At 36.5% G+C, this 23,082-nt stretch overlaps 1 protein-coding gene across 1 annotated transcript; it reads right to left on the reverse strand.

The window, feature by feature from the left end:
• Positions 1-869: 869 nt before the first annotated feature.
• On the reverse strand, positions 870-16,193 carry LOC109214238 (RNA cytidine acetyltransferase 1-like; the record flags this gene model as incomplete). Its single annotated transcript, XM_019378132.1, has 25 exons — positions 870-1,623; positions 1,702-1,767; positions 2,137-2,261; positions 2,442-2,571; positions 3,262-3,409; positions 3,486-3,555; positions 3,956-4,064; positions 4,156-4,335; positions 4,663-4,756; positions 7,143-7,180; positions 8,617-8,793; positions 9,101-9,153; positions 9,249-9,348; positions 9,453-9,540; positions 9,623-9,746; positions 10,423-10,517; positions 10,772-10,908; positions 11,340-11,438; positions 11,741-11,834; positions 12,155-12,288; positions 14,096-14,206; positions 14,430-14,603; positions 14,872-14,994; positions 15,128-15,299; positions 16,111-16,193. Coding segments are annotated over 25 exons (2,979 nt in total), but the record flags the coding sequence as incomplete, so codon positions are not given.
• Between the last annotated feature and the right edge of the window lie 6,889 nt (positions 16,194-23,082).

The following is a 23,082-nucleotide window of genomic DNA, read 5'->3' on the forward strand; positions in this document are numbered from 1 at the left end:
GAAGTTCATACAGAGGTGCACCAATCTCCAGTATATTATGCTGGAACTTTTGTATTGCAGCAAAATAGTGGCTATTTTTCAACGACTTTGCAATCACTGACTATTTTGCAATGACCAGTCTGAAAACTGGTTAGCTCGTGCTATTTTTACCTAGGATTCAAGACAATTGTAGCCCAAAAGGAAGCAGGAAAAGGGTAGAAATGACACCAGGTAGCCACTATAAAAGGCTGGTATTTAAAAATTAGCCAGTGCGCCCTGAATTTCAGTTTTTCCGTTCAATTTTCAAGGACAAAAAATGCCCTGAGTTTTCCTGAAGTTAAGATTTTTAGTTTAAAATTTTAGGACAAAAATAAATATTGGCAAAATCTCTAAATAGCATCCCTGAGAATGAGCATCTGTGTGCACTTGCCCCGGAAAAAGGGGAAAAAAGGGGGAAAAAAAAAGAAAAGACATGAGCTGAAAATTATTTTCGCAGTCACTGTCCTCTTGATTTACTGACTTATTGCAGGAACTCGAAATTTTCTTACCAAGTATACACTCAACAAGCATATTTTCTCATCTAAGAGAATAATTAAGATAGAAGTAAAGCCAACAACAATTTAGGAGCCTGCGCGTTAGATGTTCCTAAATAAACAGCAGTAATTTTATTACCATTAAAATGATACGAAAACATATACTTTCTGCGTCCCAATTTAAATTACTAATATTAAAAGATGTCTTTTTTTTTGGAACTGACTAGAGATAAAAAAGTGTCATGTAAATTATGACGGAGAAAATATAAAATACACCTCACATGCTTACCAGGTGAGGGAACTCACTCAATGTGAAGTTTTTTTGGGTTTAAACGACAAATTAGAAATGAGGGTGAAGGTTCAAAAGGACCAAAGCTAAAATGAGGTGTTAAAATAAAACAATTGGAGTTAATTTAGAGGGGTTGGAAAATTCTACGGAGAGCTTCTATAATACTGAAGGACAAGACAACTAGTATTCCTATCCTATTTACATAGTCAAAAGATATTCCAAGAATATTTTACATTTGCCAAGAAAATTTCACAAAATTGGAATGAAAGAACAGAACCTGTAGAACTATAAATTATTGCACAAATAGTGGTGATGGTTGTAATAAATATGGCAATATGCAGTGAGATGCATAATCGCGCTCTACTCCCCCTTGCCATAAATTAATAGGAGAGACCACCGAGGAAATGAAGTTGGCATTGAAAGCGAGAGGAACTCTATCGTCATAAGGTAGGGGTAAGGTCTGCGTACACATTGGCCTCTCCAGACCCCACTTGTGGGATTACACTGGTTTTTTGTTGTTGGCGGTGTATTGAAAACGAGAGGGAATAACTTATTGTGCGAGCAAGATCATCTCCTCGTCTTCTTACTTGATTTTAGTCCAGAATGGTTTTTGTTTCTTTTCTTGCCACTCTTTTCAGTCTCCGCCTCGGAATGCTTCTCAAGCTTGAATTTGTTGGATTTTACACTAATTACACCACCAGGAACTATCTTCCCACTACCATTCTGGAGAGCATTTTCAAAATCAGCTTCTCTGTCCACTATAGCGAACTGCTGAATTAGTTCTGGGTCCAACAAACCATCCGACTTGGCTTTCATCTCATCCTACATACAATCTTAGGTAAGTAGAGAACTTTCCAAGCGGGGGAAAACTTGCAGAGACATTAGCAAGTATTTTCAAACCTGGACTTTATTTGCAGCATCGCGGAGATCTTCATCCACAGATATAGAATGTGGTTCCATCTTAGTCTAAAAACAAGCAAGAAAAGAGAAATGCTCAGCAAAGACAGATGATCAGAAGATAAGCAGTTACAGGGCCTCAACTGCTCTTTGATTAATAATAAATTGTTCATATTTTGAGGCAAACTAACACAAGAAATGTTGGAATATTTGTTTATGTTGACTAATTGACGCACAGCATTATGACACATGCAGATACTGTTCGCTTGCTAGTGTTAGATTATTTCAACTGCTCTTAGCATAGGACGTATGCGAGAGCGAAATATAACTCATCTACTTGCCGCTTTAAGCCGAGATACAGTTGAGTCAATTTCTTTCGATGTTAAATTATTTAGGTATTTGCAAAACGCCAGAGCGAAATATAACTCATCTACTTACCGCTTTAAGCCGAGATACAGTTGAGTCAATTTCTTTCGATGTTAAATTATTTAGGTATTTGCAAAGCCTCTTCATGACTTTCATGAACAAGGATAATATCTGCTGTCTTTCCAAATTCATTTCTCCTTGTAAAATAAGAATTAAAAAGAGTAAACTCAGAGCACTGAAATTCATTGAATAAAAGTACCTTATTTTGGATGCAAAGGATAACTAGCGGCCTAAACAAAAAGGAGAAGGGTATTTCGCTGCACACGGTCTGACAGAGCAGAATAAACTATTAAAATAAAGACTAGCAAGCCAGCAAACCTCTATTTCAGGGATGTCTTTGTGCTGCAGGCCATAGCAAAGCAAAAGGGAAGCCTGGGCATATGAAAGTGAAACTGGCAAATGCTCCAAAAAATACACGCGCGCAAGTTTTTGAGCAACATCTCGAATCTGTGAAAAAATCGACCATGCAAATAATTAACGTGTAAAATAAGCAAAAAACCAAATGTCAGGCGCTTTTGAGATATTTAAATATTATCAACTCATGTATCAAATTAGAACTTCAACCTTTATAACTGAAGACCTAGACACAAAACAGACTAAGAGAGGACAACCATGCACCTGCTATTAAATTATAAAGAAATATAACAGATATTTCACATATCATTTTTGGTTCAGAATTTTCTTGTTGCCAAAAGTAATATGTACCAATATGAGTAACCTAGAAGTGAATTCCAGTTGATTAATGGTGCTTCAAATTGGAGAGATGCACAACCTTAATCTCTTTTTGGTGTTTCAAGTTGTTCAGGCATGTTTACCATTATGTTTTTCTTCTTAATCACAAGCTCCATATGATTGTAGATACTGAAACATACATCTCAATAGTAGCACCACCAGAGAATATTCTATCACTACTTGATATAGCATATTTTCACTCTCATCACTAATTGAGATCTAACCAGGAGAAGTCAATCAGGTTGTTTGAGTGGCTCAAAGTACTCGGCGTTTTTTCTATAATATGACTGTTGGTATAGGACGTCCGCCGACTTAACCATTTTGACAAGTAAAAACTGTATTACAAGATATCTTGCTTCACTACTTAATATAATGTATTTCTTCACTAATCAACTCATATCTTACCAAGGGATAGTCAATTAGGCTATTTGAGTAAGCTTCAAGCCTCTTCATCTCATGAGGTTCCAAAACAAACTTCATGAAGTTTAAGAATTCACTTGAAGCAGAAGCAGTAGGGTCCTGCTCGACAAAGTTGATCTTCGGATCAAAGACACTGCACGATTATGGCCATCACAAGAATATGTAAAGAGACATACATATTAACTAAACACCAAAATATTCAATTTTACCTCATAGCAAGCTTGTAGTTCATCTTCCGGTAGGTAGAACCCAACAGTTCGACTAACCTTCGCTTGTATTCTGTGAATGTTATAGACAACATCAATATATCGAAAGAAAAAAAGAAGAAGAAAAGAACTAATAGAATAAATATTAGCTACTACAAGATCTGCAGCTAGTTAGATTGACGGGAAGCGGATAGAAAGGAAGGGAGATAAGAAAGTGAGGGGGCAACATATGAAAACTTGTATATCTCTGTTTTCTCCAAAATTTGAACCGGAGTGAGGAAGACAATTTTCACCTCCTCGATGAGATTTTTCATAATTCCAGAGTTTGCTTGTAATAAGAAGTCACTACTCTCTTGACAATGTAAAAAAACTAGGGAGATATTAGGAATCATAAAATTTTTGTTCCTTTTTATCATTGCAAAAGATTCTTCCATCTCCTTCAAATTTTCGAGAAGAACAAAAGCAACTGATACCTCGGTAGTAGGGACCATAAAAGCCCCACTCATCTGACCCAGCAGCTTCAACATCATCATTTTTCAAAGCCTTCAAGACCATGCATGTGTATTCGCCAGTTACGCTGTTCTGATTCATCCAATCATATGTTTGATCATAATTAGTCCCCAATAGCAAACATCTAAAGAGAATTTCAGGAACAAAGGATTCCGAGACTTACCGGGGCATTGCCAATGAAAAATGGAGCAAACTTATGTTTTCTCCAAAAGCGGAAGAGATCCAAGGTAAGTCCAAATGAGACCCCAAGGTAATGGAGCCTTTCAGGCCGTCTTTCACGTAATGGGACAAGCAAAGGAGGAAGATCTGTTCTCGATGTTATATTTTCTTCGAGCAAAGAGAACTGAAAGGAAGGTAGTTTGAATTCAAGAACAATTACCTAAAAAGGTTCTAATTCCAGATAGAAGTTTTCTAGATTTTTCAACCAACTCACTTGCCATATTACAGAAAATGGTCAATCAGAAGGCCTTAACATATTATATCATGCACTACAAAGTGCTATGCAGACAAACCACATCAACATCAAGCAAAGACAGATTCAGTGAGGAATAGTGTTATGATTTAACATTGTTAAAAAGAAGTACCTTTTGCAGTTTTCGAACACCCAAATGATAACAGGAAAGCCCATAACCTAAAGCACAAGTTGCAAAATTAGATCAAATAAGAATACCTTCTCTGCAGCTTCAGTTACATTGACTTGCGGAGTCTCCAGAGCATCTTCTGTCTCTACTTCAGATAATTGAGTCAACTGACCCTCAAAGTACCTATTAACAGTAAATTAACTTATTGTGCCTCAAAAAATCCATGTAGGAAAGATAAGCAATAACCTACTACGTGAACGACGAATAGAAGGAAAAAACAGAGTGGAGAAGAACGCTTTCAATTTTTGATACATATATATATTTTCTATTTACCTAATATGTAACACCATCCTTATTTTCTATTTACCTAATATGTCCTCACTATCTTATCAAAAGTGAGGACTTTTCTGTTCTTTCATTAGATAAATTAAAACCAAACAAACCCACCTCTATTCTTCTCTCATCCCCCGTCTCTTTTTTTCCTTACCCTTGTGAATTTCTCGCCGTTCCAGCAAGCTCCACTCAGGTTTCAGTTCAAGTCTCTCTATTCTCACATTAGAGCTCATAAAAATTAAAAGACACAAACTCAGAGCATTTTGGTGTCAAATGATAATCACCGAAAGATGAATGCCACCCATTTTACAATAAATTAAAGTAATTTCTGTGAAGTAAAATTTGAGAAATATCAGAAAATAACAGAACGGGGTAGAAATGAAGGATAAATGGGCTTGCTTTCAGTGCAAACATATGAATTGAAAGGATGGAATTACTTAGAAGTGTCACATCATTGACTGGAGAATTAAAGTAGGTGATAATGAATTGAACTCTCTTTCTCTTTAGGGCATTTCCACTTAAAACCTCTCTTTCTGTTTTGCTTCTCTGAGGATTGAAGGGATCTGAAGTGATTACCATTTGGCTTCATAGTCCCTTTAACTTGACTTTTTTTCCTTTATATAGTTTTTCATGAAAGTCTTGATGATTACCCATGAACAAACTATTCTTGATGATTACCCAAACAAAGAGATTACTCCTTTTTTTAATAGAATGATGACAGTCAAACAAAGAGTTTACTGTTAAGTTCGATGTATGGGAGAAAAGGGCTTCTTGCTATCTAAAAGCTGCCTTGATAACATGAGGGCTCTTCCTTGATAACACGAGGGCTTCTTGTCTCCATTTTAAAAAAGTATTTGCCTTGGTGATGGATGAATTGACTCGACATAATCAAGGTGATGTACCTTGGCGTATATTATTTGCAGATGACATAGTATTGATTGACGAGACACGCGATGGAGTTAACGATATAGTGGGGGTTTGGAGATAGACCCTAGAGTCTAAAGGTTTCAAGTTGAGCAGGACTAAAACAGAGTACATGGGAGTACATGGAGTGCGAGTTCAATGACGCATCACATGAGGCGAATGGGAAGTGAGGATTGATATACAAGTCATCTCCAAGAGAGGAAGCTTCAATTTTCTTAGGTCAATAATCCAAGGAAACGGAGTGGGAAGGATGAAATGGAGACTTGCATCCTGTATCCTATGTGATAAGAATTTGCCACCAAAATTTAAAGGCAAGTTGTATATAGTGGTTATTAGACCAACTATGTTGTATGGGGCAGAGTGTTGGCCAGTCAAGAGCTCAAACGTTCAGAAGATGAAAGTAACGAAAATGAGGATGCTTAGATAGATGTATGGGCATACTAGGAGAGATAAGATTAGAAACGAAGATACACTGGGCAAAGTGGGAGTGGCCTCCGTAGTGGACAAAATACAGGAAGCGAGACTAAGATGGTTCGGGCATATGAAGAGGAAGAGCGCAGATGCCCCGGTGAGGAGGTGCGAGAGGTTGGCAGTGATAGGTCTAAGAAAAAGTAGGGGTAGACCGAGGAAGAATTGGGAGAGATGATTAGATAGGATATGGCACATCTTTACCGAGGAGATGACCCTAGATAAGAGAGCATGGAGGTCGAATATTACGATAAAAGGTTAGTAGGTAGTCAAGTGTTTTCTCTCTTTTCTAAGGGAGACATGATTCTAGTTTAGAGCACCTTATTTGCTCCCTCTTCCTCTTACTATTATCATCATCATCATCATCATCATCATCTTGTGCTTCAATTATATTACTATTGTTGTTTCTTTTACTTTGGTTACCTCAACTATTTTGTTGTCAATACTTTTCTTTTCTTCAGTATTTTCATCTTAATTTTTTTTTTACTCTTGTATTTTTCAAACCTGTTTGAAAACGCTTTTCTTGAGCCAGATGTCTATCGGATACAGCCTCTCTACCTCACAAAGTAGGAGAGAAAGGTCTCGTACACTCCACTCTTCCCAGACCCCACTAGTGGGATCACACTGGGCATATTGTTGTTGTTATGGTGCTAACCTACTACACTCTCTCTATCTCTTCCCCCCACCCCCGCTCTCAACATGCAGCACCAGTATGCATAACAAGCAACGGCCTGTGGAGTAGCTTAATGTTTCACAAGTTATAGAAAGCAAAGGTGATCAAAGCAACTATCAAAATCATATGGAAACCGGAAGATGTGAGAATTGTTGTGAAATTTGAAGCTACCAGGTTAGGAGTTCAACGGCAGCAGAACCATAACCCATCTGCAACACCACAGTGAGACATGGTTAGACATGCTGATAAAGGAAATAAACTGATCGAAAATTATCAAAAACCTCCCTCCATGTCTGCTTTTAAACACAAACCTCCGTTGTCGTAAGATATGCAGACCGCCCCCAATTTAAACTTTTTTCAACGAGATGGGTTAAGATGACAAGACTTCTGTCATATTCCAAATCTATCTATTTGCAGCTTTAATTATTAGTGCTAAATTTTGTATCACAAATCTCCCCTTAAATTCTTTTTATACTACAAAATTGGTGTGAAACCTTAGCTAATATCTTCACCAATAACAAAATGTAAAATAAAATCTTCTTTCTCACATGGATAGAATAAATCAACTAACAACGACAATGGGTTCAGTGGACCGAGAAGTACTTCTGTATTTGGTCAGCAATAAACATTTTGTTGCTCAATGATTTTGAGAGTGTGAAGCAACAAAAAGCGACGAGGGCTCGTTTCGCTTACAAGTGTGAAGAGAAGCCCTACCTTCATTGAAGTGAAGTGCAATTTTAAAAAAAAATATCAAAATAAACTTTAGAGCACATGAAAAACACAGAGAGAAGAAGAAAAACAAATAAATAAAATTCAATTAAATTAACAAACTAAAAAAAAGAAATGGAATAATTTAAAAATTCAATTAGATTAACAAAGTGAAAAAACAGAGAGAAGACAAATAAATAAATAAATTCAGTTAAATTAACAAACTGGAAAAAAAAAATAGAACAATTTAAAGAATACAATTAAATTAACAGCAAAACAAAAAGCAAGCAAATAAATAAAAGAAGAAGAAATTATTCTTTTCCTTTTCTCCGTAAAAAACAAAAAAGTCCACCTTTTTTAAATTAAAAAAAATGCACGCCTCCCTCGCTGAAGTAGCTGCACGCGCTTCATGCTTCAGTGGAAGAAGCACTCGCTTCATTAAAACCACTTCGCCTCAGTCACCTGAAGCGGACTACCCTTCGCTTTACCGCTTCAACGCTTCCTCCAACACTGTTGTTGCCTTCTTAAGGTTTTTGTTTAAGTATTATAATTATACTGTAATCTATTCTTTGGGATGTAATGTTATGGCTTGATTGGTTTTACACATGTAAGTGAATTTAATTTTGTTAGTTTTAAATTGGTTACATTTGACAAATACAACAGTATATGCAATTTTAATAGAAGTATCCTGCCATATTATCAAGTGCATGAAGAATAGTAATTAAATATTAATATGAAATATAGAATGAAATTCTTGAAGTTGAAAGTTTCTCTTTTCCTTGGTCTCTTCTTTCAATATCAAACTATTTGTCTTTTAAGGCGAAACAAGGAGGTTGACCTAACATCTTAAACCACGAAGGAGATCAATATTACACAGATAAACCTAGAGGGAGGTCTCAGAAGTTTTTCATAAATTTTTTGAATTGGTAAGCATTACCCTCATGGCACTCGGATGTGTAGCAATGCGTACGATGCGGGCACCTGAAAGGCTTGGGAATACATCATCGGCAAACTGCTGGGAGAACTTCCAAGGTATCTGATCTCCAAAGGGCTGGTGACCTTCCCTCAGAGCTCTTTTAGCCGACTCTTGGGTGATTTGCCCCTCAAGGCAGACCTGTGTGTTTAAGGCAAATTAAGACATAGATCAAAAACTCTTAGTGCTGCTTCTTTGATTCCAAGAAACTGTTAAGTTGAAATAAATACCACCTGTTTAATTCTCAGAAGAACTAAATTGAACCAGAAAAAAGAGCACAAAGAAAAAGTAATCTCTATCAAGTATAACAAATAAGGCTTATGATATCATGAGAGATAAACACAGACAATGTCATTGTCCGGGATCGAGGCCAACGAGTACTGTCCTTATCACAAAGGACTTACCAAATCAACCTTACATGATTGACTTATCAAACAAGACCACTAACCTGGATGACACATAGAATATCAGGAAGACGATTTTCTGATTCATCAACAGGGCCTGTGAAAACAATAGTTAGGCGCTCTTGCATTTACTTAATGCGCAATTAATCAATTATGTTCTATTGAAAAAGCATCAACTGGTTTTAATCATACCTAGTAGCACAAACAAGTGGTGAGCTGGAGCATCAGCCATCAATTGTAAATCATTTGGAGAATTCTTGTAATGCGAAGCAACATAGAGGGCCATCATTCGCTGCAAATGTTTCAATGCAAAAGGATCACAATATATCAAAGTTGACCAAGCAAAAATAGCCTAATGGTAAACAATACATTACTTCAAGAGGAAAGGTGATTTACCTGCAGAAATAACTCACTATCTTTATGATAAGAGAAAAGTGTGTCCCGGTTAACGTAGTAGAGATCACAATCACCCGGTTGTGGTAACCTGGTGAAAAAAAGAGAATTGTAACTGGAGATAAACCATGGATGACTTCTGTAGGAACTAGGTTAAGCCAAAGAAGTTTTACCTTCTGATGCTTGGGATAGTATTTGTAACATCCAAACAGAGCAAAGCATTAAGCCATCTTTCAATGCGATCGCCAGAAGCATATCTAATGGATTCGCTCAATTCTAACTTTTTAAAAAGCCGACCTACATTTGAGGGGAAAACTTAGATTTTAAACAACTAGATGAAAGAAACAAGATTTTGCGCAGACCTTTGACAATTGATCATACCACTACTTCAAACATCGATAATCATGAGAGGCAAAACTACATCATAGAAAAAGAGTGACACTTATGAATGAACAAAGCCCTGAGAGAATGCAATATTTTTAAAGACGAGCCTATTGTCAGCATTTAATTAAATTGGGACGTCCAGTCATAGGAAACTTTTCATCATTTAAATTCACAAGTGGACCTGCAAGAACTTTGGAGTTGGAATATTTTAAAAGCATGTATTATAAGTTTGTATTACTGGGTTGTTGTTGTTGTATTATAAGTATTTACTTTGAATAACTCCAGCCTTATTCACCAAAATTCTTGGTTTTAGTTGCAAACATTCAGTCATAGACCTGTATTGCCGAAGGCACAATTTAAGGCATGAATTAAGATAAGAAAGACTATGTTATTTGACAAAAACAAGCACAATTCCAGATGTATCTCCTGGCTTTTAGTAACTATAAGGAGTTCCGAACCCAATAGCAATGCTCTCTCATCTCAGTTTTCTTTGCTTACATAGTTCCTCCTGATACCATTAAATTTCAGGCCACATGGACTCTACACACCATAAGTCGAGTGATGACTAGCAAAACTGAAGCTGAAATACCTGAAAGTGCATTGTCTGCACTTTTGGACTTCTGACTTTGTTCCTCTAGTTGCTGCAGCAACTTCAATGATAAGGATCTTCCAGTACCTTCATAGCTTTAAAAAGATAACAAGAATAGATTCATCATCAGCGCCGTTAACCCCAGGGTAAACACACAAGACTGTTCAGAAATATTCTTTTGCTGTATAAGTGAGTAAGAAACAAAACTACTAGAAGAAACATATACTGGTAAAAGGAGGTTCTTTGGTGTAAGAAACAAAACTAGAAGAAGCACCATATATTGGCAAAGGAGGTTCTTTGGAGAGCATAACATTACTAGATGGAAACTAAGCAGAACACTGCCTCATACCCATTAACAGTTGATGCAAGGAAGACGAGGTATGGACCAAGCAAAGATCTGACAACAGGTAATGGAATAGCTGCTGCTTCATCAACCACCAACAATTCCACTTGTGATAGCTTTTCATGCTCATGTGGTAGTATATACTGGCATTGCACAAATGATGCAGAGAATATCAGAAACTCAGACAAAAGGAAAATTAATTGCATTACACATGATAAAGTACATCAATGATCGGATACTTGCAAAAACGCTTTGCAAATAATGAACAGTACGGGTGTAAAAGATACATATGTTTGTAAGAATAGGAAAAATATTAGTTTAATAATACCAATATATTGACAACCTTAAGAGAACACAGAAGCACAAGAGAGAAATACAAGAAATCTAGCCAGCATACAGAAATCACCACCAAGAGGAATTAAATTAGAGCAAGCTTTCAAAATGCCATCTAATGTTCAGGGACAACAGAAGGTGCAGAAAGTGATATCTGATTCCAGGATTATTCCCCGCACAAATGAGCTTGGAAAATGGAAGAGCCATTATCATGATATAACTCCTCCCCAATATTACTGACCTGAATTGTTTGTCTGTGCTGCTTATAGATGTTGATCCTCACGATAGATTTTTTGAACTCCGGATTATTGCTTATCACAATATCATAATGAAGGTGTTCCTGTAAAAGAAGCATATAGTAAGTTACAACATCTCTATATACGATCAGCAGAACGTGAAACCAATCTCAGATGCCAACTATATGTGAGACAGGGAAAAATCCCTTACACGAGAACTTTAAGAAGATCTTATACCATGTTTATGTTTCTACGCATATTTCAGCACGGGAAGCATTTTCTCACTTAAAAGGACTTGAAGGGCCAAATGACTGACTCAAAAGGAAAAATAACATCCCTGGAAAAGATAGATTTCATAGAGACTATGAAAATCGACCCTGCTCAAACAGATATATCTGCCTCTTACCTTGTACTCGAGCATAGTGAAACCCTTGCATACAAAGTCAAACAGAGTTTTCAGATTTTCAGGACTAGGCGCTGTTACGTAAATATTGGAATACCTGTAATAGCAAACTATAGAAGTTAGTAAAGCACAAAGTAGGATCACAGAGGAACCCAAGGGTTCCTTAAGGGTGTAGCTAGTGGTCAATGAAGTGGGTGGAGAACCATGAGATCTCAGGTTCAAACCCCAATGGAGACAAAAAACACTAGGTTATTTCTTCTCATCTGTCTAAGCCTTGGTGGACTTGTTGCCGGTGGGGAGGTAGGACGTATCCCGTTTATTTAGTCAAGGTGCGCACAAGCTGGCCCGGACACCACCGTTATAAAAAAAAGTAGGATCACAGAGAGGAATAAATATTGAAACCAAAACCGGATTTACCCTGCAGCAACAGCCCCTGCAACTGCCAACCCAAGAGCAGCTGACTTCCCCCGGCCACGAGCAGCAAGCAGAGCAACAGTGCTGCGGAGCGTCTTATCCAGGATAGCGTCAAGAAATGTGATCACTGCTTTTCCCTATTTCATACTGTTTGATTAATAGCATCTTACAATAACAGGACAAAAAAGTCTAAATTGCGGTGGACAGAGAACTGCTATTTATGGTGATCTCGGTATTACAAAGTTAGATATTGAATCCATCCATTTAAGCTAGTAAAAATAGTTCTTTCAACAATTTACTAAGCAATTAGAAAAGACTTAAGACTTATTTAATGAAAGCATGGAAGAACAAGAAGTCATTTTTTATGAAAGGGAAATGCAGGAACTCTAACAGATAATAATTGACGCAATGAGGACTTAACGTGCTAGTAAAATTACTAACTTCAAGATTCAAAGCCCACAAATTGATATTTCTTTATCAGCAAGTCATATTCTTTTACTTTGTAAGTGAAGCTCTTTTTATTTATCACAAGTCGTGAAGCTTTATTTTATAAGCGGTTGGCCCAACCGAACTGCATGATTCTACAACAAAAGGATTGCACAATTCAACCAGTGGCTTCTTTAGTCTGTATTCAGTGTCAAACACTTTGGATGGAGAAATCTACTTTTGGTGATTTCGTCAAAAATTAAGAAAAAATCATATTAGAACTTGTAAGTGCTGAGAACTCTCACAATTTTGACTTGTTGACAGTTAATTTTCAATCCAAAAAAGTAGGAAAAGAATTATTCAAACAGAGAAAAAAAACAATACAAGCACCGATAATGATTAAGCTTTAAATCAACAAGCTCAAAGTTTTGGACAAGTTCTTATGTATGGTTGTACTTACTACAGCACCCACTTTTTTATTAATAAGGCAAATAATTTTATTAACATTTGGGGTGAACCCCGTATACAAGCCATATATCAAAAGAAGAGAACCTACACCAAAATATGGTTCTCTACAAAAGAGGCCCAATCCTCTATACAAACCGGAACCTCATGATTACACCAAAAATAAACGAGAAACAAAAGACTATATTGCAATTTTCTAAAATCTTGTTCCTACTCCCCTCATGTGAGCCCAACCATGCATCGCCTCCTTCATTGTGCCTGCCATCACCAATTGCATCCCAAACAAGTTAATGACCAACCTCCACAACCGATTAGCCACTTGACAATGCAATAAGAGATTATCTACATCTTCGCCCGAGCTTTTGCACATGAAACACCAAGTAACATTAATAATCCTCCCCTTAGATTTTCTGCTGTCAAAATCACACCCCCCCCCCCCCCCCACTGCCAACCACACAAAGAAACACACCATTCTAGGTGCTTTAGGAATCCCAATAGAGCGATGAAGGGAAATATGCTACTCTCTCTAGTAGCTTCTTATAAAAAGATTTACCAGAGAAAATACCCTCCCTACTCTATCGCCACCTCCACAAATCGGATATATTATTTGACGAATCCAATCCATACAATAACTCGATCAAGTTGTGGAACTCTTCCATTTCCCAATGTTGTAGGTTCCTCTGAAATCTCAAATCCCAAAGAACTACCCCCTTATGCTATCCATTTTTTTTTTAAATCCTCCTATTAACTGGATATTGTCTGATTACTTAGTGATTCTAGTTACCAGTGGTTGCAACCAATCCAACATTCCGCCACAAAAGAAAAGGACAAAGTGACCACCGTAAATGTAAATTTTACCAAGTATCAAGTCATTATCTCCTGTTAATCTTGTGTTCTATACAATAACTCTGTCAAACATCTACCTTGCATGCAAGTAACTCTTTATCCTGGGGTTAGTTCCACATAGTCTAGTAAATGGCTACGAGTGACATATTCAGAGAACACTTGAAAAAACAAATGCCAACTTTTACAGTTCAAGCATAAGTAACTAACCTGGTCCAAGGTACTGCATTTACGAATAAGAGGACCAACAGGGAAGTCTTCATTCAATTGTTCTTTTAAATTCCTTAATTCCCTTTCTGCTTCTGAAAGCCCCTCAGAATCCTTTATCAAAGTAAGAATCATGAATGCTTATATCAAGAGATTACCCTGTACTAAAAGTGACTCCAAATAGTAATTCTTTCGCAGTTCAACATCGATATGGTGTAATTATATATGAGAAATATAATTTATATAGACTATCATCTGAATCAATGCATATCATCTAAGATATCGAAATCAGTAAATAGTACGACTCATGACCGAACTGATCCGGGAAGAACTTTACCTCTTGAACAGGAACAGCAGTAATATTCTTCATGTGGGAGGAGATTGGTAGAGTTTTTAATTCATCATTCATGACAACACACATTTCACATGACGCAATAGAGAGTATAAAACGCTCATTAAAGCGAGGGGTAGCGTGTGAATGGGATTCTGTACGAAATCTGTTGTGAACATCCTGCATTTTCACAAAATTTCAGTGAGTCTTAATATTAAGCACGCACAGAAAACCAATTAGCAATCTGCAAGCCAGTAGCAGCTTCTTCATTCAACTACTCTTCTTCTAGTGTGAGTATATGTGTGTGAGATCAGTTGAAATCTTATTTAACAATAAAGAGCAAGAAAGAAAAAACAAATAAGAAGTAAAAAGGAAGGGACATCATGAATCTACTAATTATTCAAAGTTTTCCAGCCTAGAAGGCTGAGCAGTTGGGACTGGAGTGTACCATGGCCATGGCGTAGAGGCTCTTAAGAGAGGACAAAGCGCGAATCAACAATACAATTAGCCCACCACCTTCAACTGTCTCTATTGTTCTCGCAAGAAGATTGGGTGTCAAAGCCTCGAAATCCTAGAACATCATAGAGGAAAAGAAATGAAATTTTCCAAAAGATCACGATTACATTTACATAGAGGCTTAAAAGAGGAAATAGGAAGTCGATTTGCTGCAAATAGTTCATGGAGATTTAAAACCTCTCATTTACCTGTAGTACACACATGCCATAAGTGTTTCCTAGAATTCTTTCTGAATCTCTATACAAGCAATAGCTGACGCCTCCAGTTTCAATGAAAAGTTCAAAAGGTTCTACTTTTTCAGGGTCCAGTAGTCCCCTCTGCATATATTTTTTCACTTGCTTCTTTCTCTTTTGCTTGTGACTGCAAAAAGACGATTGCCTCTATCACCGACAAACTGTCTAAATGACTAATAACATCCACTGACAAACTTAGATGAACACAGCAAGAAAAAAAAACAGAACAAAGTCCCCACTAATCACTCGCAAGATAATCAACACAATATAACAACCTCCACAAAAGAATGACCCTAGCATTCCTTCCGGTGCCTGAAAATTTGCCAGAAAATTTACTCCAGATATAAAGCTGAAACTAACTTTTCATGCAACAAATAAAGTGACTAAAGTTTCAAGACAATGACTACGCCTCAATCCAAACAAGTTGGGGTCGGCTATATAAATCGTCACTGACCAAGTTTAACAATAGTAATAATAAGTACTAGAATGCATTATATTGACATAGAAGGCTAAACAACTCCAATAAAAGCATAGGATGCAGTGACTAAAGTTCCAATATTTAAAAATAATAATAATATTCCCTAACATCAAACTTCAGCCTACATTTTATCATATTCCAACTAAACAGAATAACTGCTACAACAAAGTCAAGAATTTTGGTCAAGCAGCTCCATAGATTTTTCACAGTTTCTTAACGTCAAATAAAATTCATGGCAGTTTATTCAAATTACAAATTTTAATCTATGCCTCTCTGTCTTATTAAAGGTAGGGGTAAGGTCTGCGTACACACTACACTAGGTCTGATGTTGTTGTTGTAATCTAACTTCCACATAGAATTAACAAATTCATATTTTAATAAAGGGCAATAATTAACAAAAACGACTATATCCATAATTCAAAAAAAAAAAAAAAAACTTGGGAATAAGTAGAGAACCAACCTACTAAGTTCAAGTTGTCCTAATAGCACCAAAGCACAGTAAGCCGTGACCTCACTACTGCTTTGCTCAACATGTAGTGCAAATTAACAATCTGTTTTATAAAAAAGTGAACAATCAGAATCAAGTTCAAATTTTTAACAGCATTTAGGCAGATATAATAGAGGAACGAAAAGTGCGTGCCTGGTCACGGGATTTGTCACCAATCATGACAAACATAGAACGGTGACGATTTCTAACCCCATTCTCTATTAGGGTTCTAATGTGTTCATCCACTTTAATCCTCATTGTTTTCTGTTAAGGGTTTTCTTCTACTTCAACTGTTGTAATTCTGTCTCGGCTCTGAGAGGCATGGTATTTATACATTTCCCTTCCATATTCCTGTTCCGCTCGAATATAAAATACAAAAATAAAAATATTATAATATAGTGAGAGAAAAAAAAAAAGATGAAAATAAAAAATGCTAAACCTAGATGGGAGAAAAGTTTAAACACAGCAACCAAAGAAAAGAGAAAAAGACAAGTATAGTGGAAAATTTTTGGTAAAGGTTAAAGAAAAAAATAACTAAAATAAATTTAGATCTTTAATATTAATGTTATAGTCAATAATAAGTGTATTATATAACTTAATATATATTTTAGTACGATATTGATATTTTATTTTTAAATACCTTATAGTTAATATCAACTTATTAAAAAATTTAAATCAAATACCAAAATTTTTAATTTCGATATGATAATTAGTTATTTACCAAATTTACACTGGTCTATGTTCTTGTACTAGGGTTTAAAGAAGGTTAATGTGAATATAAGAACGACCGAATTACAATTTTGTATTTAAGTTTAGGCAATAATTTTCTCTGTTGTGTTTTTCATTTGTTTATATAGGATAAAAATTAGGCGAAATATATAAATGGCCCCTTCAAGTTGGCCACAACGGTTATTTGAACACCTCAACAGACCTATTTATCAAGTAGACACCTCAAATTATTTTTCACTGTATCACTTAAACCCTTCAGAGTGACATGGCAAAATGTGTGTTCTACACTCGCCTTGCAGCAAGTGAAGCCTTTCAAAATTATGTTTATTTCTTTTCTTTTTTTTAATTTAACTGGTGGAGCCCATATTTCCTCACTCTTTCTTCTCCAAATCATCCGACCTTATGCCCAAACAAACTCATCTGCAATTCTGAATTAGATGGTCCAATTCCTCTTGAATTAGGGAACTTGAAATTGTTGAACACACTTTTTCTGCATATTAATCTTCTCTCAGGTCAAATTCCTAAAGAATTAGGCAACCTCACTGCCTTAGTCAATCTTGATCTTTCAGCCAATGCACTTACAGGAGAAATCCCATTTGAGCTCATTAATCTTCAGCAACTAAGGCTTTTCAACCTTTTCATGAATAAATTACATGGTTTTATACCGGATTTCATCGCTGATTTTTCCGAGCTGAAGATTCTTGGTCTTTGGATGAACAACTTCACCGGTATAATCCCCGAGAAGCTAGGCCAAAACGGGGTGCTCCAAGAGCTGGATTTGTCATCAAACAAGCTCACTGGTACAATTCCTAAAGACTTGTGTGCCTCAAAACAACTTAGAATCTTGATTTTACTCAAGAATTTCCTCTTTGGTCCAATTCTGCCCAAACAAACCCACCGGTGGACATCTCCAGTTCTTTCAAACTGTACCACCGGCCCCACCCAATATTCGACGGCTCCGTAGAACCAGAGATCGCCGATGATACTATTTGTTTTCTAAAATCAGATTATAAAATTGTGATATCAAACTTAAATTTCTATTGTAGAGGTAAAAATATCAAACTTAATATCAAACTTACATTTCTTAAAAATATTTCCGGCGATCTCCATTCTTTTCGGCAAACCAAACTAGGGTAGGTTTTGGGAAGACGGGAGGTCGATGAGAGAGGAGAAAAAAAGAAAGAGAAAATAAATTAGAAAAAGAAAGAACTGATCTTTAAATTTTTTTTTTTTTGGTTAATTTGTGTTAAGTTTTAATTACAAATTACACGTGTCATTCATTGATTGACTCATTTGGCAAGTGTAACTCACGCATCCGGTATGCTGTACCGGGGTGTCTATTTGATTTACTTAACATACACTTGAGGTGTCTACTTGATAAATAGGTCTATTGAGGTGTTCAAATGACCGTTGTGGATAACTTGGATGGGCCATTTATGTATTTCGCCTATGTCAAATTTATCCGTTCATCACAACTCTTGGGCTGATATCCTCCTCCAATATATTCTTTTTTTGCTCAAACGAAGGATTGCATTTATAAGTTAAGTACGAAAATTACAAGGGTGATTGAAAGTAAGTTGCTACTACTAGTTACATCAAAATCTAAATGCATGCAAATAAAAGACATAAACAAAACAAAAACAAAAACGAAGACAAAGGGGAGGGGGAGGGGAGATTCTTCAAAATACAGAATCCTGACAGTAATGGTGCCAATGGCATCAAAATGGCTAAGTTGTTGGGTGTTGGGTTCTTGGATTATTGACATCGACAGAAGCATGGATCTCTTGGCTTGTGACTGCCACTGGGTTGACCACCAAATCATGGGCTCGTCATAAAAGTACAATTCCTCCTGAATGACCTTGTGTTGCAACTTGGATTAAATCAGTGTAGTTGAATTCCATGAGGAGATCAGTGTGGTCTGCCATCCTTGTTTCTGTAAGGTATAGAATGGAAGGATTATTCCATGTGAGCAAGAATCTGAGGTTCTGGCGGAATTCTTTATTATGAGCTCCCCGGCAATTCCAAATCATTATCTTCATTAAATCTTCATGATGTGGGGTGCTTCTTTCCGGTGCCAGAAAAAGTTCTAAATGCATTAGTAGGTGTGGAGGATTGTAAAGTGCAGTTGGTAACATATTGTCTTGAAGGGTTGGAATCATGGGAATCACATACTTCTCTTCCAAGGATAAGAGGTCTAGGCGTATGTTCAAGGAAGTTTTCTGGAAGTTTGGAGGGATGAAAATGAGGTATTTTCATTTGTATTTTCTGACATGGAGATCGTCAGGAAGTCGTTCAAAATCATTGATTCCATGAAGGTCTCCGGCAGGTCGTTGCCTTCTTCTGCTTGATGTTGATTCTCCTGCTGTGGAGAAGCAGGTGGAGAGTTGGTAATGTGGTTGTCGATCACTTGGTGTTGCATCTGTGTTGACACTGGAGGTTGAGCAGTTGCTACTGGATGTTGATGGAGTAACCGTGGTGAGGAGTTGATCTGTGGGTGTGTATTCAAGAAGGTGGGGTGATGGAGTGCCTGTGCTTGCCATTGTTGATAATGATTGATGATCTCATGCATTTGCCAAAGGGTGATATCTTGTTGATGGATCAGGTTCAAGACTTGGTCTTGTTGTGCTTGGTTTAGATTTTCCTCTTGCACTGTGAAGGCCATCTCTTCTGATGTTTCCAAAAGGAGTATGACGTGATTTTGTAGTAGTTGCAGGTCTATCAGTAGAAACTGGTGTGATGGTGGTATTTGTTGTGGAGGAATAGTTGGATGGTGGTGTATAAATGGGAGTCTGAGGTGTAGTGATGGCCTCTGTTGTGCATGGTTTGGTTGGTGCTGGATGATTAAGTGACATGGGGGGTGGGGGTGAAGGATATGGGAGGAGGAGGTGGTGGTGGTGATTGATCTAGACATCGTTGATGTATCTCCGGTGCCGGTATTGATGGTGATGATTCCTGTGGTTGTTTGAACGATGCATGGTGGTTATTGATAGTGCAGTAAGTAGTAGGAGTTGGTTCTAGAGTTGTGATAGTAGCTTGATTTATTAGGGGGGAGGGGGTATTTGAAGAAGCCTTTGGGATTGAGGTGGGTAGATTTTTAGTGATTGGTTGTGGATAAAGGCCATTGTTATTGGTTGAGGGAATTGGCAAGTTTGCATGCAATGTCTTGCCGTGTGGTAATGAAGTTAAAGGTTTAGGAGTACTGTTGGATGAGGTTTCTTTGGGATGAAATGATGGTGAGGCAGACGTGTGTGATAGTTGAGAAGATGATTGAGGTATAGTTTGTATAATTTGGGGTTTAGGTATTGTAGTAGGAGATACGATTTTTTGTAATGATGTAGTTGTATTTAGGTTTTCTTTGGCCTTTTGTGAGCCGTGTTCATACATGTGCATGTTTGATTTCGGGAGTTGAGAGTAGGAGTCATTATAATTGGCTATCCTAGATAGTTTTTTATTGGTATTACGTTTTGAAAGTAAGTGTTTGGACATTGTTTTACGAATTAAAGGGTGAAGGAGAGGTGATATAAAATGATGATTTTCCTCTCCTAGGTTTACGGTAGGCGTGGGTGTTGGGAATTGGAGGGAGGGTGATAATGGTTTGAACGTGTTAGGGGTAGGGTTGATTGATTGTGTTATAGGTGGTATAGGATTGTCATGTGTGGTATTATTTTTTGTATGGAGTGGGTCCGGTGTAGGGATATGAATTGGTAGTTCAAACTGATTTTGTAGTGTGGTGTTATTGGTTGGTTTTGTGGAGTCGTGTGGGGTCAGTGGGTCCATAGGATTTTTTTTAGGGAGGTTTGGTTGCTGGGGGTGGTTTTGGTTATGGAAGGTGGTTTGGGTAGATTGTTTGTCCTTAGTGTTAGTAAATTTTTTGTTCTTTGTATAGGTAACTATTTCCCATTGGCTATGTTGGCCATCTTCACTGGAGGATGCGTTTTGGTTTATTTCTGGTTGTTTCGAAGTGGAGGGGGTTGAAAATTTTGGACAATAATGGAGGTTATGCCCTAAGCATCTACATTTGGTACAGATTATAATTGAGTCTTCATAATAAATTGGTTGAGTGTGTGTGCCAAGGAGAATTTCGGATGTGAGGGTTTTACCTAGTGGTGCTAAGATACAAAGTCTAGCATAACGGCCTCTGGATGTATGAACTGTGCATGTGTCAATTTTTATGAGTTTTCCTATAAAAGCAGCTATGTTTTGAGGATATGCATATCGTAGTATTCAGTTGGTAATTCCTGTAGACGGATCCACACAGTGGCATAGTTTGTGTGAGCTAGGGCTGGATTGAAATTGGGTTCCTATTGACGTATAGTGATATATTGGCTATGAACCTAGGTCCATTTTGGAGTATTTTATTAAAACTTTCAATGCTCTGGAATTTGATTAGATAATATTCGTATCCTAAATCTATTAACTGAAGGGTTTCATCTAGTTGTCATAGTGAGTTTAGTTTAAGTTTGATATTTGTGTAGGATATTTTTTTTTCCTAAGAGTTTAATGATAATGGCTTGATGCCACGGGCTGTAAAGTCTTAGTTTATCATTTGAGGAAATTGGGATAAAAAAGGATGATTAGAGGGGTTTGAGTTTTCATCATCTATGGTAAGTTTTTTCAAGAAATCAGCTTCTAGGCTGGTGTTGATTGGAGGAGGAGGGGGTGGGGAAAGTGTGTCACGAAAACTTACCTTGCTTTTGAGTGGGTTGAGAGGTTGAGTGTTGTTTTCTTTATTTTCATCTATAGCTTCCTTAGGTTTGTCGATGCTACGATTTAATTGGTCCTCTTCTTGTTCTGTGAGTTTAATTTTCGATAATTCTTTCATGGATTGAGGTTTTATTGAGTAGAATTGATATGGAAAGTAGGCTGCTTTTGATTATCTCTTCTGCTTGCTTGAGTAGAAAGTACATGCTCTGGAACCTATTCTACTATTCCCATCTATGCGAACATCTCTCTCAAAAGGAATGGTGAAATTTTTTCAATTTTGATGGGTAACTTTCACCCTTCAATCTTGACCAGAATCAACAAATTTTTAAGAGATTTGGATTAGTACTTCATTCACCAACTCTTTACCTGCAAGATCTGTTATCATAAATGAGAGACAATAAAATATCTCCTCCAACATATTCGTGACGTCGTGATTATCAATAATTGGACTATTTCACAATAAACATGTATGAATTGTTTGTTCATCGTAAGAATTGTAATCAAAATTTCACTAAATATTTTTGGACAAAAAACGGCTATTCTGCCACCTACTTAGACTTTAATTCTTGGAACCTCTTCCAACGCACACATTCAGCCCTTGGTAATTTTCTCCTTTAACGGTTTTGAATTTCTTTCACTTAAAGATAAAACTTTAAGAAGTTAAAATCATACAATCATTCAGAACAAAATCTCTAATTTTCCTCCTAAAAAATTAAAAAAATGAAGTTAGAATGATCGGAAAAATTATTTACATAATTGTACATATATTGTTGTAATTTCAAGAAATTAAGTTTTTATACATTTAATACATATTTTTTTATATAAAAATATGTATTTTTTTAGATGATAAAATATGAGTTATACATAAGTTTCCAAAATGAGTGTTTGCAAAAAATTAGCTTTGAACTCTAAAAATTCAAATGTCTTCAAGAGTTCATCACAAGCACAATACAAATAAAGATATTAAAGTGCAAAGGAAAAATTAACACTATTTAGCACCAAAATTATAGTTGTAAATCCAAAAGGCTAATACTACAAGTCTAACTTTGTGCTATCACATAATTGAAAAGTACATAATTAATTTACCTAACAGCTTGTTTGGATGGTTGTTACATATCGTTTCATAATGTATCGTATTGTACTTTATTTTATTGTACTGTATCGTTTGATGAATACAATGCTTGGATGGATTGTATCGTTTTGCCGTCGTTTCATGGTATCACACACTAGTAATTTGATGAATAAACTAGCAATATTATAAAGAAAGATTATGATACGGTATATAAAAAGGTAGGGTAAATGATAAAATAAAATTATTTAATAATAATGAAGGGTGAGATTGAGAGAAAAAGACAAGGTAACGACTCGACCACACCAAATCGGTCGTTACATAAAGTGGCACATTGCATCGTTACGTAACGACGGATTTAACGATACGATACAATAAAATTTAAGTAGAAATCAAAACAAATATTGTATTTAAAGTAATAATACGATACAATACAATACAAT

Source organism: Nicotiana attenuata, unplaced genomic scaffold, assembly GCF_001879085.1.
Source record: "Nicotiana attenuata strain UT unplaced genomic scaffold, NIATTr2, whole genome shotgun sequence".
Lineage (NCBI taxonomy): Eukaryota > Viridiplantae > Streptophyta > Magnoliopsida > Solanales > Solanaceae > Nicotiana > Nicotiana attenuata.